At 33.8% G+C, this 18,893-nt stretch overlaps 2 protein-coding genes across 10 annotated transcripts in view; one reads left to right on the top strand and one right to left on the bottom strand.

The window, feature by feature from the left end:
- The first annotated feature begins 270 nt into the window (after positions 1-270).
- LOC105457062 (SUN domain-containing ossification factor) overlaps positions 271-18,893 on the top strand; it is a 32,421-nt gene continuing 13,798 nt past the window's right edge. For 3 of the 9 annotated variants that reach the window (XM_011701493.1, XM_011701494.1, XM_011701492.1), the window contains exon 1: positions 7,969-8,453. Coding sequence is in view for 1 of the 9 variants with exons in the window: in XM_011701489.1 (XP_011699791.1) it covers positions 737-795; positions 1,403-1,607; positions 1,716-1,831 (380 nt within the window). In the remaining 8 variants the exon portion in view is untranslated. Of the gene's footprint in view, positions 796-1,402; positions 1,608-1,715; positions 1,832-7,968; positions 8,645-18,893 lie in introns of those variants that run through there. The other 6 variants (XM_011701489.1, XM_011701497.1, XM_011701496.1 and 3 more) reach the window with 6 other exon arrangements.
- On the bottom strand, positions 10,782-12,257 carry LOC105457061. The gene is made up of 3 exons (XM_011701488.1): positions 11,965-12,257; positions 11,551-11,724; positions 10,782-11,217 (listed from the first exon to the last, which is right to left on the bottom strand). The coding sequence occupies exons 1-3, from the start codon at positions 12,055-12,057 to the stop codon at positions 11,014-11,016; spliced, it is 471 nt and encodes a 156-aa protein (XP_011699790.1). The 5' UTR covers positions 12,058-12,257; the 3' UTR covers positions 10,782-11,013.

The following is an 18,893-nucleotide window of genomic DNA, read 5'->3' as shown; positions in this document are numbered from 1 at the left end:
TTGGTTCGAAAAAATTTGGACCGATTTTTCGTATTGTGTGAACAAGGCTTTACAGCGCTCACGGCGTGATTTTAACCTTATTATTTAATATCAAACATTAAACGCAGCCAATATTGCTACGTTCCAAAATTCTCTAGAAAAAAACTCGTCATATATCGTTTCGAGAGCGAGGCTCGAGGTGCCAAGGTGCAGGAGAGTGCAGACAGAGAGTGCGAATGGCAAGGGTGGCGAGAGCGCAGACGCGATCAGCTGTTCCTGTCTCTAGTCATGATACTTCTTGCGCGGGCGTGCATGCGTGTGCCATTCGTGTTCGTGATGCTTTTCTCGCGCGGAGATTTATCGCGCGCGTGCCGATAACGCGATTCGCGGCGATCCGCGTCGCGCTCCCGGCCTTATTAAAGTTCCTTTCAAGCGGACCGCATCTCCGCAGATGGACGCCGACCACCGACGATCCCGCTGCTCGGCGCCGGAAGCTTTTCGACGATAACACCACGTCAGATTTTCGCGGTGACGGTAGTGGCGGCGGTGGTGGTGGAATAGTAATTGCGATCGCGGTGATGGTGGTAGTGCCGTCACTGCCGTCGTCGTCGTCGTTATCGTCGTCGTCGTCGATGTCGCTCGTCGTCGGTTACAGTAACTCGTGCCCTCGTGCCCGCGCGTTTACGAGCGACAACGTGTGAAATAAAAAGCCACTCCTAATGCGGCGAACAACGCCGGCGTCCCGTAAAAGGAGAGGATGAGGCCTCGTGTGTTGTGCGTGTACTGGGCGCTGCTCCTGATATCGACGGTGTCCAGGTGAGGCATCCGCGCCGATCCGTTCGAACGTAACGAATCGATCGAACGTGTAGCAAGTCGCGCGTAGACGAGCGATCTCATTTACGGCCGTATCGGGAAAATGCGAAAGCGAATTCTTGCGCAAGCTTCGTTCTTTCACACCTCTTAAGTAGAGAGATTGAAAGTTTTTACCAAGTTTTTCTGCTAGAGTAACCCGTGGGTATTTCGCGAATCATTTGTCTTGGAGTATTTTGGAGCAAAAGATTCTGATGAACGCGATGGAACAAAATTTCAAGTACAATTTATGTAGAATGTATTTATATTTCGGATAATTATTTTCACAACGTTGTAAACTTTATCCAATACCATCGCAGTTTTTAAAAGAGATATTAAAATAACAACTTATAAATGTTGAATTTCTGTTATAATTTGGACTAAATTAAATTTTAATAGACAGTAAGGTACATTAATAATGCTCGTAAAGCTTGGTAGGATTGTTTAATTGTTAGCGAAAAACTGGTTTTTTTATACCAAACTTTCGTAAGATATAATTGCTTACTTTTGCATTATGCAACACTAACACAATGTATTACTTAATACTGGACATGGCAATTTCTTTCTGTTACAGTGGACTTCTATTTCTGATAGTAGCTTCGGAAAGTGCACAAGCCAAAGATTCTTTTTTCCATCCTGAGAAAAATGAGACTTATGGGGCTTACAGTAATGTTACGCTTAATTACGAGGACCTCGAAAGTTTTGAGTCTTCGTCTATATTAGATGCTGAAACTGGAGCAGTGACATTGAAGACTAATCAAAACAATTTACATGGTCAGGTAAGACCATTATGGAATTTCTTTTGTAATGTAAAGGTGTAAGGAATGTAGAATTTTTTTTCTACATTCTTTATTTACATTTATTTTATTTTTTACATTATATTACAGCAAGAAGCTACAGTCGCTGCTAGTTTTGAGACGATTACCAACGACGATACAGAGGAGAAAAGGAATATAGATATTTTAGCCGAAAGTCTCACGCAACAGCCTAATCTTTCTCAAGGGTAAGTTTGTGCACATTTTTACTTTATTTCTTACAAAACAAGCGCTTTAACAGATACTTGTATAGGGATATAAATTGATCAATATTGTGTGCATATAAAAATAGAGCTATTATTACTTTCATCTAGATAATCAATATAAACAGCTAGTTAGACTGCATAATAGATACAATAATTTATATTACATATCGATTATTTTATTACATTACATGCATATAAAACACTTCTATTATTCTAATATATTTGTGTTTGACAAGAGATTTATTATCATGCATAAGTACAGTGTGATATAAAGATTTTTAAGAATAATAAAAATAAGATAATTATAGGCTATTAAAGTTCTAGAGATTTTTTTTGCGATTGTTAAGATAAATTTGCTACGAGATATTTGAGATCATAACGAAAGTTTTCAAGGACGATAAAAAAATACGTGTATATATAAATACAGTATGAACTGGCATTTCGCCGAAACAGAATAAATATATTATTTTTATCGGTATATTTTTCACTAAAACTAGGTTTTATTTATCTATTATAAAATGGCAAATATCCTTGCAAAACTATGTTACATACATTTTATGTATTAACAAAAACACTGTTGAAAATAATAAATTTTATTGTCATATATTTTATTACCAAAAAATATAATAACTAAATACGAACAATACATTATATTTATGTATTGTATATGTTATCTTTTTTTACACTGTACTTTTTTTATCACATTTTTACATTATTATTTGGCTACAATTATTATGCAACAAATATTTGGCGAAATTGCTGTTTTTTTTTTTTTAGGTTTTTTTAATATATATATCGTGGAATTTTATGTCGATTTTGATAAATTTTTTTTTTATTTAATATAGATTTTGGATATTTTGAGATAAATAAAATATCCAAAATCTATATTAAATTTAAAAAAAATTTATCAAGATCGACATAAAATTCCACGATATATATAAAAAAAACCTAAAAAAAAAAAACAGCAATTTCGCCAAATATTTGTAAATAAAATGATATAATATTAAAGAATGGTAATAAACATTTTGATTTTTAACAAGATTAACTTTTTATACAAAAATGTTTTTGTATAACGAAACATTCTTCGTAAATTTTTACAAAGGAGTTTCCTTTTTTTTTGTAGCTGATCTTTGTGAGTCAAATATACTATTTAATATTTATGTTAGCATTAAAGAGGGTAACAGTTGACCTGTTCTTCAGATTGTTAGAAGATATATGTATGTATGCGTACGTATTTCTTTATGCTTTTCTATTTTTTTCTCAGCGGCCGAACAACATATATTTTTTTTATTTTATCCGATAATATTTTACGTTAGAGTTATTTTCTGACGGAGCACAAATAAATTATAATTGACATTTTTAAATCTAAAAAAAAATGTTTCTCGAATACTGGAAGAAATTTGTTCATCTATTTTCCCGTGCTATTTGCGCTAAATTCTGCAAAATGCATGTGCATCATATATATATTTCACGGAAATCTATATACTTGCAAATTACGATGCATGAAAATGTAGAGGAGAGGTGGGAATGACAGAAGGGAATATTTTTTTACAAGATGCTAATAAAAATAAATTAATTGTATTTATTCATCGTTTTTTTTTTATTGCGATTGAAACATATTTTTCAAGAACTTGTATTATCTTGTGATTTTTTGCCAGAGAATATTTATATTTGTCTTCCTGTGATAACGAGACATAACTCTGACTCATTGCATGATAATTTGTCTGTCGACAAATTATTCGGCGCTTGTCGTATTATGTATGCACTTTTAAATCAAATGCTCCATTTACCACAACGGTTGTTAATTATATAGCGTACAGAAAGAGTGATTTTTTACTCGTTAGTTGCAGAGACGGTGCGTCTTTATCTTCATTATCGATCTTTAAGAAAAGATGTATTAATTATGTCAATAATATCGTAAAGAGTTTGAGAATCATTTCGTCTTTAAGGAGAAACATCTCCATATATCGAAGATTTAATATAGAAAGTAAAAATTATAGTATTTTAGTGCTGTTTTCTTTATTACTAGCGCGTAATATATCGATTTTTCCTTAGTAGATAGAAGCATTTATTATACAACAACGTCGTAACGTATACAATGACACGTCTATTATTCGCGCGTGTGGTGCCCTCACAGGCTAAATGAATTTAATCATTAACCTTTCATGGACTTTTGCATTAAAGTGCGAAGTAAGGTTTACAATAGAGGAAACGATTTCCGGTAATAACGCTTCACGAATACAAAATTACTAATGCACTATGAATAATAAAGTATACTTAAAATATACTTAATTAAGTAAAATATACTTAATTAAAGAGCAAAGCGTTGATCATTGTACATTTTTGCTAAATTTCTGAATTCATATGTAGCGCACTTATTGTAACCAACAGAAATTAATTAATTACATCTAATGATACAACAGTTTTACAAAGAGAATAATCTCATACAAAGAATTTTATAACAAAATCTTCAAGAATCTTTATATTATTTCGTTATAAATTTTTAATATCTTATTTAATACCTCCGTGATTTGTGTCATGAAGGTTTCCACCATTTAATATTCGGGGAATTCGCGTATTTATTTGATCGAAAATTTGATCGAGGATTGTCTGTCCGTTTTAACTCGCATTGTTAACATTAATAGAATATTGCAATGTTAAACTTTAAATGTTGTCATCGAAGAATTCTGGAAATCTATACAAAGAGTGTGTATTTTTCTACGCGAACGACCAAAAATATTTTTGCTTTTCTTTCTTGAAAAAGCACTATAGGAATTTGTATTGCTCGTTATTAAAAAAATATTTGTAAATAAAATAATTTAACAGAAACAAATATGTTTATGTAGCTTCTATAAATTGCTACGCAATACTACATCGGCATATTTGCAATATAATTTCAGAAGATCTCTTTTTTTTTCAATTTATATATGTATATATATCTTTTATTTATTGACATAAAAATATAATTTATGCAGAAGATATTGCAATATTAAAATTCTTTCTAAACCATTTCTGTATGACGATTAAAACATGGGCTATTAACATTCTTTAATATAAGTGGTTGAAAGTAACAATATTCCTGCAAATAAAAACTTTCAGTAATGTCTCTGCATAAATTTAAATTATTTAAAAAACTGATTAGGTCCGGTTTGATCTTGCTTATTTGGTCCTGCTAGTTCGACAGAGGTCATAAATTAGATACGTTAATTGAAAACAGTTTTATTTAATATCTTTTAAATAGTTGTAAAAGACACACAAAATGAATAGGTTCTAGTTGATAGATACTAGATCGTTCGCATTTTTATAAATTATACGTTGATATTCATGTTGATAAAATATTTATCCTATATATAAGCCGTATACCGCAACATTGCTTGGGTATTTCTCGACCGGCTAGCGCCGAGTTCTCTTATTGGTAACTGATAGAACTTGGACAGGGACAATTAATCTCTATCGTGTTATGCATGTATGTGCATGCGCCGTATCCTCGGCTCATTAACATCCAGATAGATCCTAACGATCCGTCCTCGTACATGTGTGCTCCTTTCGCTCCTTATAGATTTCAACGTTAAGCCGCCAGGATCAAGTCTCGATCGCCTGAGTAGCATTCGAATCCACGTTGTTATATCACTGTGTACCTAGTAAGAGGAATTAGGCGCGTATTCAGGGCTTATTCGAAGCAACTTAATCCTAGCCAATATGTGCGACGCACATATTATATTTTGCGCTTAATGATAGAATAGCGATTTCTTCGGATATCAATATCTTGAGATGTTTTATTATTTAGGTACACTTGAACTATATACATTTATTACATTCGTGCGTATTTTATATGCATGCGCGATGATAGAAATAATATAATTAGACAATGATGACTGTACAGATTTTTTTGTTAATCCATAATTCAACCTAGTATTTTTTAATGACGTCAAACGAATTAAATGAATAATTAACAAAGCATCTGCTATTAATGCGATTGACAAATGATTAGATAGATTAACGAGAGCTCATTTAACAGCTTACGCATTCCGTTCATGATCTCGTTTCCTCTTCTTCTCCCTGTCAAATGTCTGATGTTATTTTTTTTTTAATTAATCTATCCAATAATTTGTAAAATTTATATAATTTGTGTTTGAAAACATGAGGTAATATAATATATAATTTCGTGTTTGATTTAATTATTAAATCAAAAAATTTCTTCGCGCAGCAGCGCAGATTAAGGACACGTCCACTTTACGTATATTGAGATGAAAAACGAATTGCCGGAAAACGTTTATTTCGTTTTCTATCGCGAAAATCTATCGCGCGCCAGTACGCGAGGGTTGACGTTGCACGAGGGATGCTTCTGGCGAACGTCCAACTTGGCCGTGTAACCGATTCCGATCGGGCGGAGTTTTATGCAAAATCCTCGTATACTCGTTCGAGAAGAACTTGCGCGTTCATTGCTTGCATGCTCAGTCAGCTGAGATATTTTAAAAAGTGATCAAGGTTAGAATATGATGTAAAATTAAAAGTCTCATAAAATAGACATTTAAAAGTACTTATCTCTAGAATTATATATGTGGACAGACTAATTAGTTTATCTATAAAAGGAATAGAAAGTAAAAGAATAGAATTGATCCTTAATTTATTTTCGTGAAATATTTTTTATGTGCATATTTGTATTTTATTTGCAGTTTCTGGCAGACTTTTTTTTTATTAAAATTTCTGCATTATTTGTCTCATCTGTTTGAACGTTAGTTTGCCGATTCCGAAATAAAAGTTCATTATTTTCTCGACAAACTGCATTTTAAATCTTGCGGTATATTGATTACGGCTTTTTTTCGCGATAATCATCTATTTCTAACACGAAGAGATTCCATCTTGACGGAAAAAAATTGTTCTATATAGAGAAGACTAAATCGACGGCTTAGTATATATTTGGACGTGCGGCATACGTGCAGTCGATATCGGAGAATATAATACGTTCTTTTATTATCGTATACGTAATAAAATATAATGTTTCTTCTACGACGTAGAGAGGCGGGCATTTCCGCGACGAGAGATGCAGACTTGAAAAATTATTATTAAAAGTATGAGAGAAGCTTTTCCGTCTTTTCGTCTCCGTTGAAAGATACGTATCAATAAATCACTGCGCTTTTTAGCTCCGCCACGACGATCGGCGAACAGTCTTTAATTTCACATATGGAGCATCAAGGTTTATCTAGAATCACCTTGTGTATGATATTTTCTTTACCCGCACAGATTTTGACACTTCATATGTGAACATACATCTTTGGACGCATATACTTTTTTAGATATTTTGAGAATTGCTTTTAAATGATCTACAATCTACATAAGACAGACATGAATTGCTGTGGAATTTTGGAGCGCATAATTTATATGACAACATTACAAGATTATATTAACTGTTTTGTCTCTTTATAATGCCTAATAAAAAAAAATTAACGAAAGATTGATCAATGCCAGTGAATAATTTACATTTTGCAACTGTGTAAATGATTTTTTATTTTAATTACTGTCTCATTTATAATTTATTTCAATGTCTATTGAAATGTTTGTACATAGAGTATTTTGTACATCAAGTTTACTCAAAGTTTTGTAATATTTTTAAACGTATTTTTTAACAGAGCTATTTTATTTAGAGCTTCTTAGCTTTTTACATTGAATATTTTTGAAATAAAATCTCGGAAAAGAAATATAAAAGACCTTCTAATGAAAGTTTTGGAAAGAAAATATTTATTACGAGAATTCTGCTATACGTAACACAATCCGGAAAATATAGAGCGTTAAAAATTTACAAACAAAATACCTTTCGGGCGAAGCATGCGCCACTCTTGCTTGTCTCACTTTTACACGTGAATACTTTATAGGGCATAAAAAGCGTCGTAGCAACCGCGGTTGGTTGCAAATTGTTAAAGTTCTGTGATGGGCAGAGGGATGGGCGGTCGCGAGACTAGGAAAAGACTCCTGAAGAAAAAGGGCAGATTAGAAAGGATGAGAAAGTCTCGACGGAGGGAAAGTCGCGGCAACGCGATACGAAAGGGGAATGCGAAAGAGAGAAGGGTGCTGGTGGAAGTAGGCTGACGGTGCGGCCGTGAGGGGATGGTGGCGTGGAAGGGCGCTGCGACGCTGCATGAGAGGGCGGATGTCAGTCCACGTTCGAGCGTACGCCGGCATAGGCGCGGATCAGTTGATCGGGCCGCATTTTTCTTCGCCACCCCTCGCGTGTTTTTGTGACAGAAACTTGATCAATCGCGACGCCCAAGACGCGCGATTGAAGGTGACCGAAAGAGAGAAAGTGCGTGCGTATGCGTGAAACGACACGTAGAGCCGACCCGGCAGTGGGATGACCATTGGTGCGATGCATGTAGCGTGTCGTTAAAGACTCGGATGTATCGCTCGAAAGGGCTTTCCATCCGATCGATATTTATTGTTGATTTGAAATTCATACTGCGACGATCTTTTGATGCACGTACATATATCGAAAGGAAGCCGGTTTTGTATACAATTCTATATTTAGTTTGTATTAATAATTTTAAACGTGACGAATTCTGTGTGAAGAGGTTGATTAGTGAAATTATCACCAATATATAATACAAAAGTATGTTAATTTTTCAAATGTGCATCGCTACTTTTCGTATTGACGATCTCTTGGTATCTGTCATCGTACGTTCAATAATATAGTCAATGTCAGAGTCTAATAAATATCAAACCAAGATAAACACACAACACACAACACATATATTATTTAAAGAATTTTTAAATGAGTTCGTAATAGTGATTAATTCGCTAGTATGTACCTATATTCGTCTGTCTTTAGATGTAATTGGATTACGTCTTGATAAAGAAGTTTATCTAGAAACGTACATTGCTTACAGATCCCGCGATTTATTTTGGCTGTGTCAAGGAATCACAGAAATCTGTTCACGTGTTCCACGTGAGTTCGTCCAGCTTAATACGGCTTGTGTATCGCGTGATCATTAACTTGCTATTTATTGAACTCAATTTAAGAATTTCTGTGATTCACCCGTGAATGTTTTTAATTTTTTTTATACTGTTTCATACAAAGCATCATTTACCTATTTTATTTTTTCTAAGATGTAATTAATGAAGATATGATCGTATTTACATTTCTCTGTCCGATTATACTTAGACTTGTTCTACTATGAGCTTCCAATGATGAACAGTGCTATATTTATCCATTTCTTTTCAAGAAATTTTATTTCTAGAGTGAATTAATGTTAATCAAATTAAATTTTATTTTATTAATTATTTATGACTTTGTTGTATTAAAATTTAAAAAGTTTGCATTAGAATGAGTAAATGATCGCATCTATAGACATTCTAAAACAAATCGTTTCGGTTCTAAAATAAATTGTGTTTCACTTGATCAATTATATTTGATGAAACTAATATTTTTATTTATTTTATTTACTTGTTATTTAATTTTTCTTTTATATTTTTATCTCTAATTAATTGCATGATTCACAATATGAACGAAGCAATTTCACGTCTTTTACTGGATAAAATCGAATATTTTATACATTTTCTACTGCAATTCTCAAAGAAATTAATTATTCTCTCGGTATTTTTTGTATAATATGATTTTTGGCTTTGATTTTTCATAATTCTAAATGCGAAATTAGTGTCTGCATTTTGAAAAGCGAAAAAATGCGAGGTATTTTTTTAAATTTTCTAATGCCGGAGAAAATGAGATCACGGTAAAATTATTGCGACATCTTTTTAAGGTTTCTGGTGATCAAGAAAACGCTCGTACCATTTACGCACGAAAAAAAGTGTTCTTGCTATCATGACGATATTTCGACATTAGAGCTCTTCGCTTTTTATCAAAGATATAAAAAGTTATCTAACATAACAAATGAAGAAACAAAAATGTAAATGGAGTATACATATACATCGGTATCGATTTTAAGTGTACAATACACTTATTTGTTAAAAGAAGTCTTTCCATCGCTGATATAGACGATGATAAGAAAGAAGTGATTGGTGCGTGCATTCTTGAACTTTCCTCTCCACCTTGTATTATGAGACGAAATTTCTTTCATCAAACTTTTCCTACCAGGGTAGTCGGCGAATAAACTTTCACGTTTCCCTTGCACTTCTCGGCAGCTCCGAGCGGAATTTGTCGAATTTGTTATACGCTCTTGCGCTCGAAGGGAAAACGTGAAAGTCACTGATGTTCGAAAAGGAGAGACTGCATTCTTTCCGGAATCATCTTTCGGTTTTCGACGAATAAACAGGAACCGCGAAATCATGACTTTCTTGGTGGAAAATAAAACAAATGAAACTTCACTGTGACTCGCTACAAGTAAAAAGCGCGACCATGTAGCTTTTTCTTCAAGATTTAGCTTTTATAGAGCTTGGGAAGTGTTTTCATCCCCGGAAAAAGCTCTTCACGAACTTCGTCAATTTCGCTTTGCTCGCCATGTTTTAAAGTGTTTAGAGACTGGAATCTTTTTTATTATCTTTGCCCAGAAGGAATAAAATTGTCAGAGTATTGTTGCAAGTTTTTGTATGCATTGTTTGCAAGTTTTAAGAGTGATTGAGCGTGTAAATAAATAAGTTGATCCCTTTACGACATGAAACGTTTTCTTTTTCGATTTTTAATTGCGGCTTAAATTTGCGACACGAACAATTTGTAGAACGTGTGAGTATAGATTTTCATTCAATATTGTATATGATTCTCAATTTTCCTATTTGAGATCATATTAGAAATTTATGTTGCGCATAAATATCTTGCGTTTGCCTAGAATGTTTTCCCATATAACGAAAATTTAACGCTAATATATATTTGATACTCTTAAACTACAAGTACGCTCGAGTAGTGTAAAATAGTGTTATGCTAATCGCTATTCATTAAGAATTGTTATATTCTATAAAATGTAATAAGAAGCAGTTACAAATGCTGTTTTTGAGATTAAATCTTACATTTTATTTTAAAATGATCTTATGATCACTTTCTTAATACATTAACGAAGATAAAACTAGCGGAGATACACTTAAGAAGCTAAGAACATTTTTCACAAAAATCGAGACAGTAGAACATTTAGAAAAAAAGTGAAATAATAGCTTTTAATGGAAGCGGGAGCAATGAACCGGTTGATTCCGTCGCGCTTACGATGACGATGATCTACGGGCGATCAGTCGTTCTTGTTGGTGAAGTATGTATCTACGGCGAATACCAGAGCTGCTATGATCGCGAAAGAACCAGCCGCTACGGTTTGATCGCTGTATTCCTGCAGATACGCGTGAATCAGGTTACTCGAGAAATTGTCCCAGTCGCGAATCAGAATGAGGCCGGCGGTACAACAGAGAATCACGCCCATCGTCGAAAACATGAGAGCCTATAAAAGAAGAAAATGAAGAATAGTACCTTGTTGCAGTACGATATTGCATCGAGATCAGACAGGGATGCGGTAGAAACTAGAAAAGTTAAATTTTTTATGGAATTGTTTTTCTTCAGAAGAGAGAGAATACAGCGAAATAACACACGTAATTTTACGTTCGATTTTCGGTTTTCTAAATTCTTCGTGAAGCACGAAAAAATCATACCAATTTTTTTCAAGATTTCTCATTTTCATTAGTAATCGTAGATCACATTTTTTTTGTGTTTTGCATCGATTAATGAATTATTTTTATTTGCGAATAATAGCGTAGTATTTTGCGTTTTAGCTCACCGTTTTTTTCGGCAATTTTTCGCCCAAAATATGACTCATAATAAGAATCGCATTTATAAGAATATAACCGCACACTGCCACATGAAATATCGCTATGTGGTGTATATCAGTCGGCCGTATCTGATTCTGTTGAAATGGTCCCGCCACTAATCCCGCTGCAATGACACAGAAAACCTGTAACACGTTCAATAGTTATTTTTTTTTTTACAAAGTAAGAGCTTTGTAGAAAAATTAAAAGCAAATGATTTTTCAAAACAATCGTTAAATACGTATGTCATTAACTCATACTGCAACGTAAAGACTATTTTATTCTCAAAAGCGGACCGTCTAAACATTATATTTTGAAATATAAGAATTATTTATTGCTAAATTAAGTAAATTATTAAGAATAAACTATTAATTGAGCGATTTTACCATTTCGATAATTTTACAAAAAAACGGCGCTTCCTTCAGGTATCCCTTCAATCTCGTTAAGAGACTGGGTGCAGAATTAGTTTCTTCAGCCATTTTCAAATCACACTTTGTGGTAGTACACTTTGTTAGTTTAGACGCGCAAGTTTATAATCACAAGAAAAATGTTCGTCAAGACATTCGAAGTACGACGACGTTTGTTTCCAACTACGCTGAGAAACGCTCCACCCAACTATATTGACCTGTCAGTGGCTAGTGTGACACTGACTAACATTAAACCGACTAAGTCCCCACTTCCTCGCTAAATGCATTTAATGCGTCATGGCAATAGTTCTTGGTACTCAACCTTGATGGTGGGTCTGAGATGATCTGTGCTCCATATCTCTGAAGCTGGGCCTTATCATCGCAAACATGTACGAATACATCAAAATCGATTTTTCGCTCAGTCAAATTGACTATGTTCAATAACGGTTTTAAATAACGCTGGATAATTATTTATTAATTTAATGAATAAACTCGTGTAGCACACAGTCACATTTGCATCAGTGAAACATTTATAATTTATTATAAAAATCTATTTGGACGATCTAGAACAAGGATGTGTGTTCTCGTGAAATTTTACTACGATATGGTATTAAGGATGCTATAGCGGAGAGCGATAAATCCGGTAGTCTAATCCGACCAAGAATTACGATTTTCGTGGAAGTATCTACTGTTGGAAATTCGGCGCAGGAGCAAACTTTGTCGCGGCGTTCCACCGAGTTTCATAACGATAAAGGGTAGTTATTGGCCAAAGTGGCGAATGGAGAAATGCAGCGAATAATTTTGCATTTCATTGCATCGCGTTCAGATTGTTGCAGACGACGACTCCTCGTTAGATCGAATACTATGAAGATATTGAATCACCTCTCGAGATCATAGTGCTTGAATTCAACGAGAAATACTGAGAGAAGAAGGAAACTATTTATTATTCGTTGTCAATTCCAAGCTTTCCTCCTGATTCTTTATTTAGACTATTATTCTGGAATGAAAAAAAATTCAAGTTGTTGACGATACGTATCATCTTAACGGTTATGTAATTATTTTTAATTAACAAAGATTGCACGCAGGAAAAATTTCTTTATTTTATTTATTTTACAAGTATCGTTATATACGCGAATTCGCTATTCTCGCGAGAAAAAAACCATAACTTTTTTTTTATAATAGAGGTTTTAAATGATCTCGAGGCTTCTAATTAATTTTACAGAAAATTACTTATGGGTCTGTAATTATCAACTGATTCTAGCAGAGAAAAATTGACATTCTACAATCGTAGAAACTGCACTCTTGTGATTGTGAAAGTTACATTACCCGCATCTTTTACCGGATAGGAACCACGTACGAAAATACACCCGGCATGTACTTGCGCTATCCAGTATCCACCCACGTTCATCCTATTGCCACGCTCGGCTGCTCGCTTAATTTATCATAATTCCTTCCCAGTTCGCTCTCCTGTCGTCGCCTCACCCTCTTGTCCTCCCCCTGTCACTTTTCTTCTTCTTTCCTACCGTTAACGAACACCTTACTTGCTTCTATCACTCGCCGTCTTTCTCCTTTCCCGTTCTTCGGCTTCATCTTCGACTTATCTTGCGAGTTTCATTAGGTCGGCGCTGTCAAAAGACATCACCTCGCAGAAAATCCAATATGTCGAGCGAATTTTTATGAAATCACAATGGCGAAGTTATGAAGAATTTTTTTTTCTTTTTCGCACAAAATTATTTGATCATGATAAACATAGGTTTTTATGTATGGCTTTTGCTCTCGTTTCTGCTCAGAATTAAGATATAGAATTGAAAAAGATGATCTTTTTATGTAAATCTCTATACAATTTGAATGTTGTATCGTGTATAGTTCCGTTATATGTATAATTTTTACAAAGGTAGTTGTGTACGTAGAGCTCCACTGCAATTCACGTTAATAAAAATCGAACTTGTCGCCGCAATGTGTTACCTCCTCTTCATAAACTACTTTAATTAAACGTCCATATGAGCTGTATTGTCACGCAATCGCGTATCCGTGCGTTTGTAGTTTAATAACACTGTGATAGCGTCGGCGAATTTGACAATCGTTCAATGCCCGTTAAACGAGCGCGCGAACCGTATTGCCAGATGGCTAAATACGGTAAAGTTGATCTCTGAAAAGCGGGTGAAATCTCCCCGCCCGCTAATTAGAGCTTTCACTCCTCTTACGGCCGGTCAACCTATATATTTCCGCGGCACAATCGATGAGCAATTTTCTCTGTCAAATCTCCTTGACCAAGTCAATAAGTCACACGTGACGCGAAATTTTATGGAGCGCAATCGCGACCTCGAAACGTAATTGAGGTGTTTGACGAAAATATATTCTCGTGTAGATCCGAAATATGCTGCGTATTTATAACCAATAAAGAGAATAAGCACTTCTTCGCCGCAGCGTATTCTAAAGACGTCAAGGTGCTAGTTTCATTTACGTGAAAAAACTTGGGTATTTTATATTATATATTTTCAATAGCGAAAAGAGAGAAGAGATCAAGAATGTAAAAAAAGATATATACACTCGTTGTCAATCTTAATCTGCGTTCTAGAAGGAATAGGATGATCTCTTCCGAAAAATATAAAATAACTTTAATATGAACGCATTGAAGTTTTATGAACGTAGATACCATGCAAATAAAATTAAATCGAATTTCCAGCGGATGAAATTTAACGAAGAGACAAACGCGTAATGCAACAAATATAATTTATATCCTTCGTGCTTATGTGGCGTTGTAACAAAAACTGGTTGCGCTGGTTCGACATTGATGGCATAGCGACTACCGCGTTCACTAAGATGTGAAAGGACCATAAAGAAGTTAGAAAAATCTGTGATAATTAACTTGTACAATATTCGAAAGACGAATATCATTCTTGTCATCCGACTTATCCACGTCCGATTTCTAAGAAGAGTCAGTTTCGCTCAGTGACGTCTACTTTGCACATTTTCATTTTGTACGGTCGATTTAATCAAGTGTATCGAACACATCTGATACCTTATCATTCGTTGTTATCTTCACTTTCATCCGATCGGGAGCAATTCTGTTTGCACGGCAATCTAGATCGCTGTCATTACATTCGCATTAACATAATGTGCGAATGTGATTCTGGAATAGACTATCAGCGATATTTGCTTTTATCGTCCACACGCCGACAAAACCGGCTGACTGACGTCCTTGTTTCATATTGGTGATGGCAATTTGTACTTTCGCGATACACTGTGTTGCTGCACGCAATTACTCTTCATCTCCAATAGGATAATCTCAATAGGATAAAGTGTTTACTTTTACTCTTGCGTATATGTATATATATATATACATCATCATTCCGGTAGAGGAGATAATGGACGCGATAATAATCACATTTCGATGTCAGAGTTTAATACCGCAACGTGTAATTTTCTCTGGAGAAATTAATATTTTAAATAGTTCATAATCGTCTCTTATTTATTGTCCTTATTAATAATTTGTAATACTCCATATAACGTCAAAAAAATTATATACTTTATTAAAACTATGTTTCTCGAAGAAGCACATATATATTTATTGAATTTTGTGTATTTCACTGATTTCTGATGGATTTTATTTAAGACGATTAGTATTAATTCAAAATTTGAGGTTTTACAAGAGATTTTATAAAGAAATCTAATATAAGTTAATGTATTTCGAATTGATTATTATATTTTTTTATTATAAGATAACAGAATTTCACGAATTTTCAAGAGGATTAAAATTTTCGGTGTTTTTTGGTTGTTTCTGCTACATGTGCACTAGATGTTTAATTACGAAATTAATATTTCATTTCTACTACATTTGCGGAAGAGATTCAGCGTTTTTCATTTAAAATACACATGACAGCATAAACTGCTAAAGAGATTAAATTCTTGCAATTGTAAATGTTTGTATAAAATAATGAATAATTATTATAATTGTCAATTTAAAATAATCAAAATGATAGTGGATAAAAAACAATAATCTCTGTATCTCTTCTTTTTCCGCTACGTAGAGAAATTTATATTTTTTAATTTATATTCTTCTCTCTCATTGTCGTCTTTTCTTACTCTCTCTTTAGTAGATATTAGCGATTGATTAGTAAACTCCAGATACAGCATGCGCGGATGCAAATGCAGCCGCGCATCCCGTACCGGCAAAGCAGTGACTTAAGTCGTGCGTTTCTCGCGACAGCAATGTTTTGTAAAGAACGCTTTTCACGGACACGTATACAATGCCCGAGGAACATTTGCCTTAATCTTCTAGATTCTGTGGTATGTGTGGGTCCCCGATTTCATTATTCAATGTCGACACAAGTTTTCACTCTGTCGACCTCGCTGCCCTCGCCTTAGGAACGTGTAACATGTCGACATCCATCAGGATTAAATCGCGCGATTAGCGTTATAAAACTGAGTCATTTAATAGAATGACACGACGTAGAGATTTTCGAAAATCAAAATTAAGATACAATTTAATATATTTTTACGTAATAAATGTATAATGAACACGAGTATTAAAAGTCCAACTGAATTCCGCGTCAAAAAGCTACATCATTTTACGCGAAGTTAATTACAACGCGCTAATTACAGCTGTTGAACGCAATTAATATCCGCATTCTCGACATTGTTACAAGTTTGTTTGTTATATTTCGTTCCATAATCTTTCGCGTAATATTAACATGCACTTTATTTATTATCGTGTACGAATTTCCAACACGATTGAAATGCCTATTCTCGAGCTAGCAGCCGTTAAACGGATTTGATTCCATCTAATATGAGCAATACTCGGAATTGTTTTCATATTACGCAGCATTCTCGGTTATATCATCGCGCAAATTCTCGTTACGGCAAAATACCCCCAAAATTCTGATTTTCGCTTGGAGAATGGTCCATGGCAAAACCGCATCCAATGGAAAGGGTGCACCCGATTTTTGGAATGCATGCGAACGAAGTTACACCGCATCGAAACTTTTCACCGATGTGATGTCCCCAACCGAGTAAATATGTTGCGATGCGCATACATATATATATATGCATATCGTTATATATATATATAACGATATGCATAATACATACATATATATATATATATATATGTGTGTGTGTATTATGCATATCGTTGAATGAAAGAAACAAATCGCAAATATGGAATTTGAAAAAGAAAAGGCTTTAACGAGCATATTAATTTTATTTTTGAGAACTTTTTCAAGTATTTGATTGTTATAATCTTTGCCATCTGATATATTTTACACATATAATTTCATTGCTATAAAAATATAAAAATAAAATAAAAACATAATGCGAGACATTATAAAAATGACATATGTATATGTTTCTTACTGTCAATATTCAATTTTTATATATTACCTATATATTGTTTATTATTTGAATCAACTTTAATAGTGGAAAAATTTGTTTTTAACCAAAGAATTGTACCTATGTTAAAATCATAGTACACTTTTAAAAATTGTTTTATAATTATGTGAGAATTTCTTGTAATGTAAGCTTTTCATTTTCAATCATAAACCATTGAAATTATACATATATGATCGAGTAAGTGTCAGTTGATTAGTTAAATCTACTCAACACAAATATTCATATTTATTTTCCGTCGCGATACATGATGTGATTGGTCATGTTTGCATCCAGTTGCAATTGCTACAGTTAGCGTCCTTCCACTCGCGGATTCCGATTCAAGTGGGTCATCGAGCAAACGAGAACAGTTTGCATAATAATAGCGTTGATTATTCTGACAATGTTAAAATTTCATTGCCACGAGATATCATTTGCTCGGCATGAATTAATCATTAATGTTGAACGTAGCGCGAATCGAGAAACTCTTGAAACAAGCTGAGTATTAGACGATATGATCAAATAGATATTTGATCAACAAAACGCGATGAATGAATGGCCTGATTTTCTGCAGCCCGAAAACAGTATCATCATTAAAAATCACGATTTAGTCACATTTATATTAAAATATATTGCCAAAAAGTAAGCACAGAAAGATATTTCCTTTGACGAGACGATAATGAGACATCAGTCTTTTTCTTCAGAATTTATAAACAAAATGTAAAAGATATAATATTTAATTATTCATTTTATTAATTTTTTTTAAATATAAAGTAAATGTATTTATACTTTTTGTACACACATATCTTGGAATATTGAATTTTGCAAGAGTTCGTTAATAATCCTGAGGTCATAACGATTTCTTCAAAATTTGCAGCTTGTCGAATGTTCTTTGTCTTGTACCGCATTCAGTTTTTCATTAAACTTTGCGTCGGAATGTTGTGATACGCGCGAACATATATTACGATATTATTTAATAACATGGCCCGGAATAACGATCCGCGGAATGTGTAATAACGCTACCAAGATTGGTAACATCTCGCGATGTGTCGTGGCCCAATTTCGCCCCGAGGTCAAGCGACGTGTCTTGACGAGGAAGAATTTCTGCAAGCGTTTAAAGCACGTAGACGGTCGCTTAAAGACGCAACAAAAATACGTTGATCATTTTACTTTTCCTACCAGAAATAGTTTTCTACTTTTATCTTTGACGAACGATGAAAATAATGAACCAGTGAAAAATAATAGAAACATTTTGAAAGTCCTGAACTATTGGAAGATCTTTCTGTCAGAAATTTTTTAAATATCTATACATTTTTAAAATTTTGGAAAATAATGTTGTTTGTACAGTCGTGGACACATCGGTTGCGACACTTTTTTTTATAGGTTTCTAATATATATTTAATACACACGATATATACTTTATAAATAACTAATATTTTGCAAATACGAACCACGATGTATTATATCTTTAGTCTAGAGACAGTATAACACCAATCGTGGTCCGCATTTGCAAAATATTATAGTGCGTTTTGAAACCTATA

This window comes from Wasmannia auropunctata, unplaced genomic scaffold (genome assembly GCF_000956235.1).
Source record: "Wasmannia auropunctata unplaced genomic scaffold, wasmannia.A_1.0 LD335400.1, whole genome shotgun sequence".
In the NCBI taxonomy this organism is placed as follows: domain Eukaryota; kingdom Metazoa; phylum Arthropoda; class Insecta; order Hymenoptera; family Formicidae; genus Wasmannia; species Wasmannia auropunctata.
The sequence above is the reverse complement of the archived record's forward strand: the minus strand, read 5'-3'. Positions and strand labels throughout refer to the sequence as shown.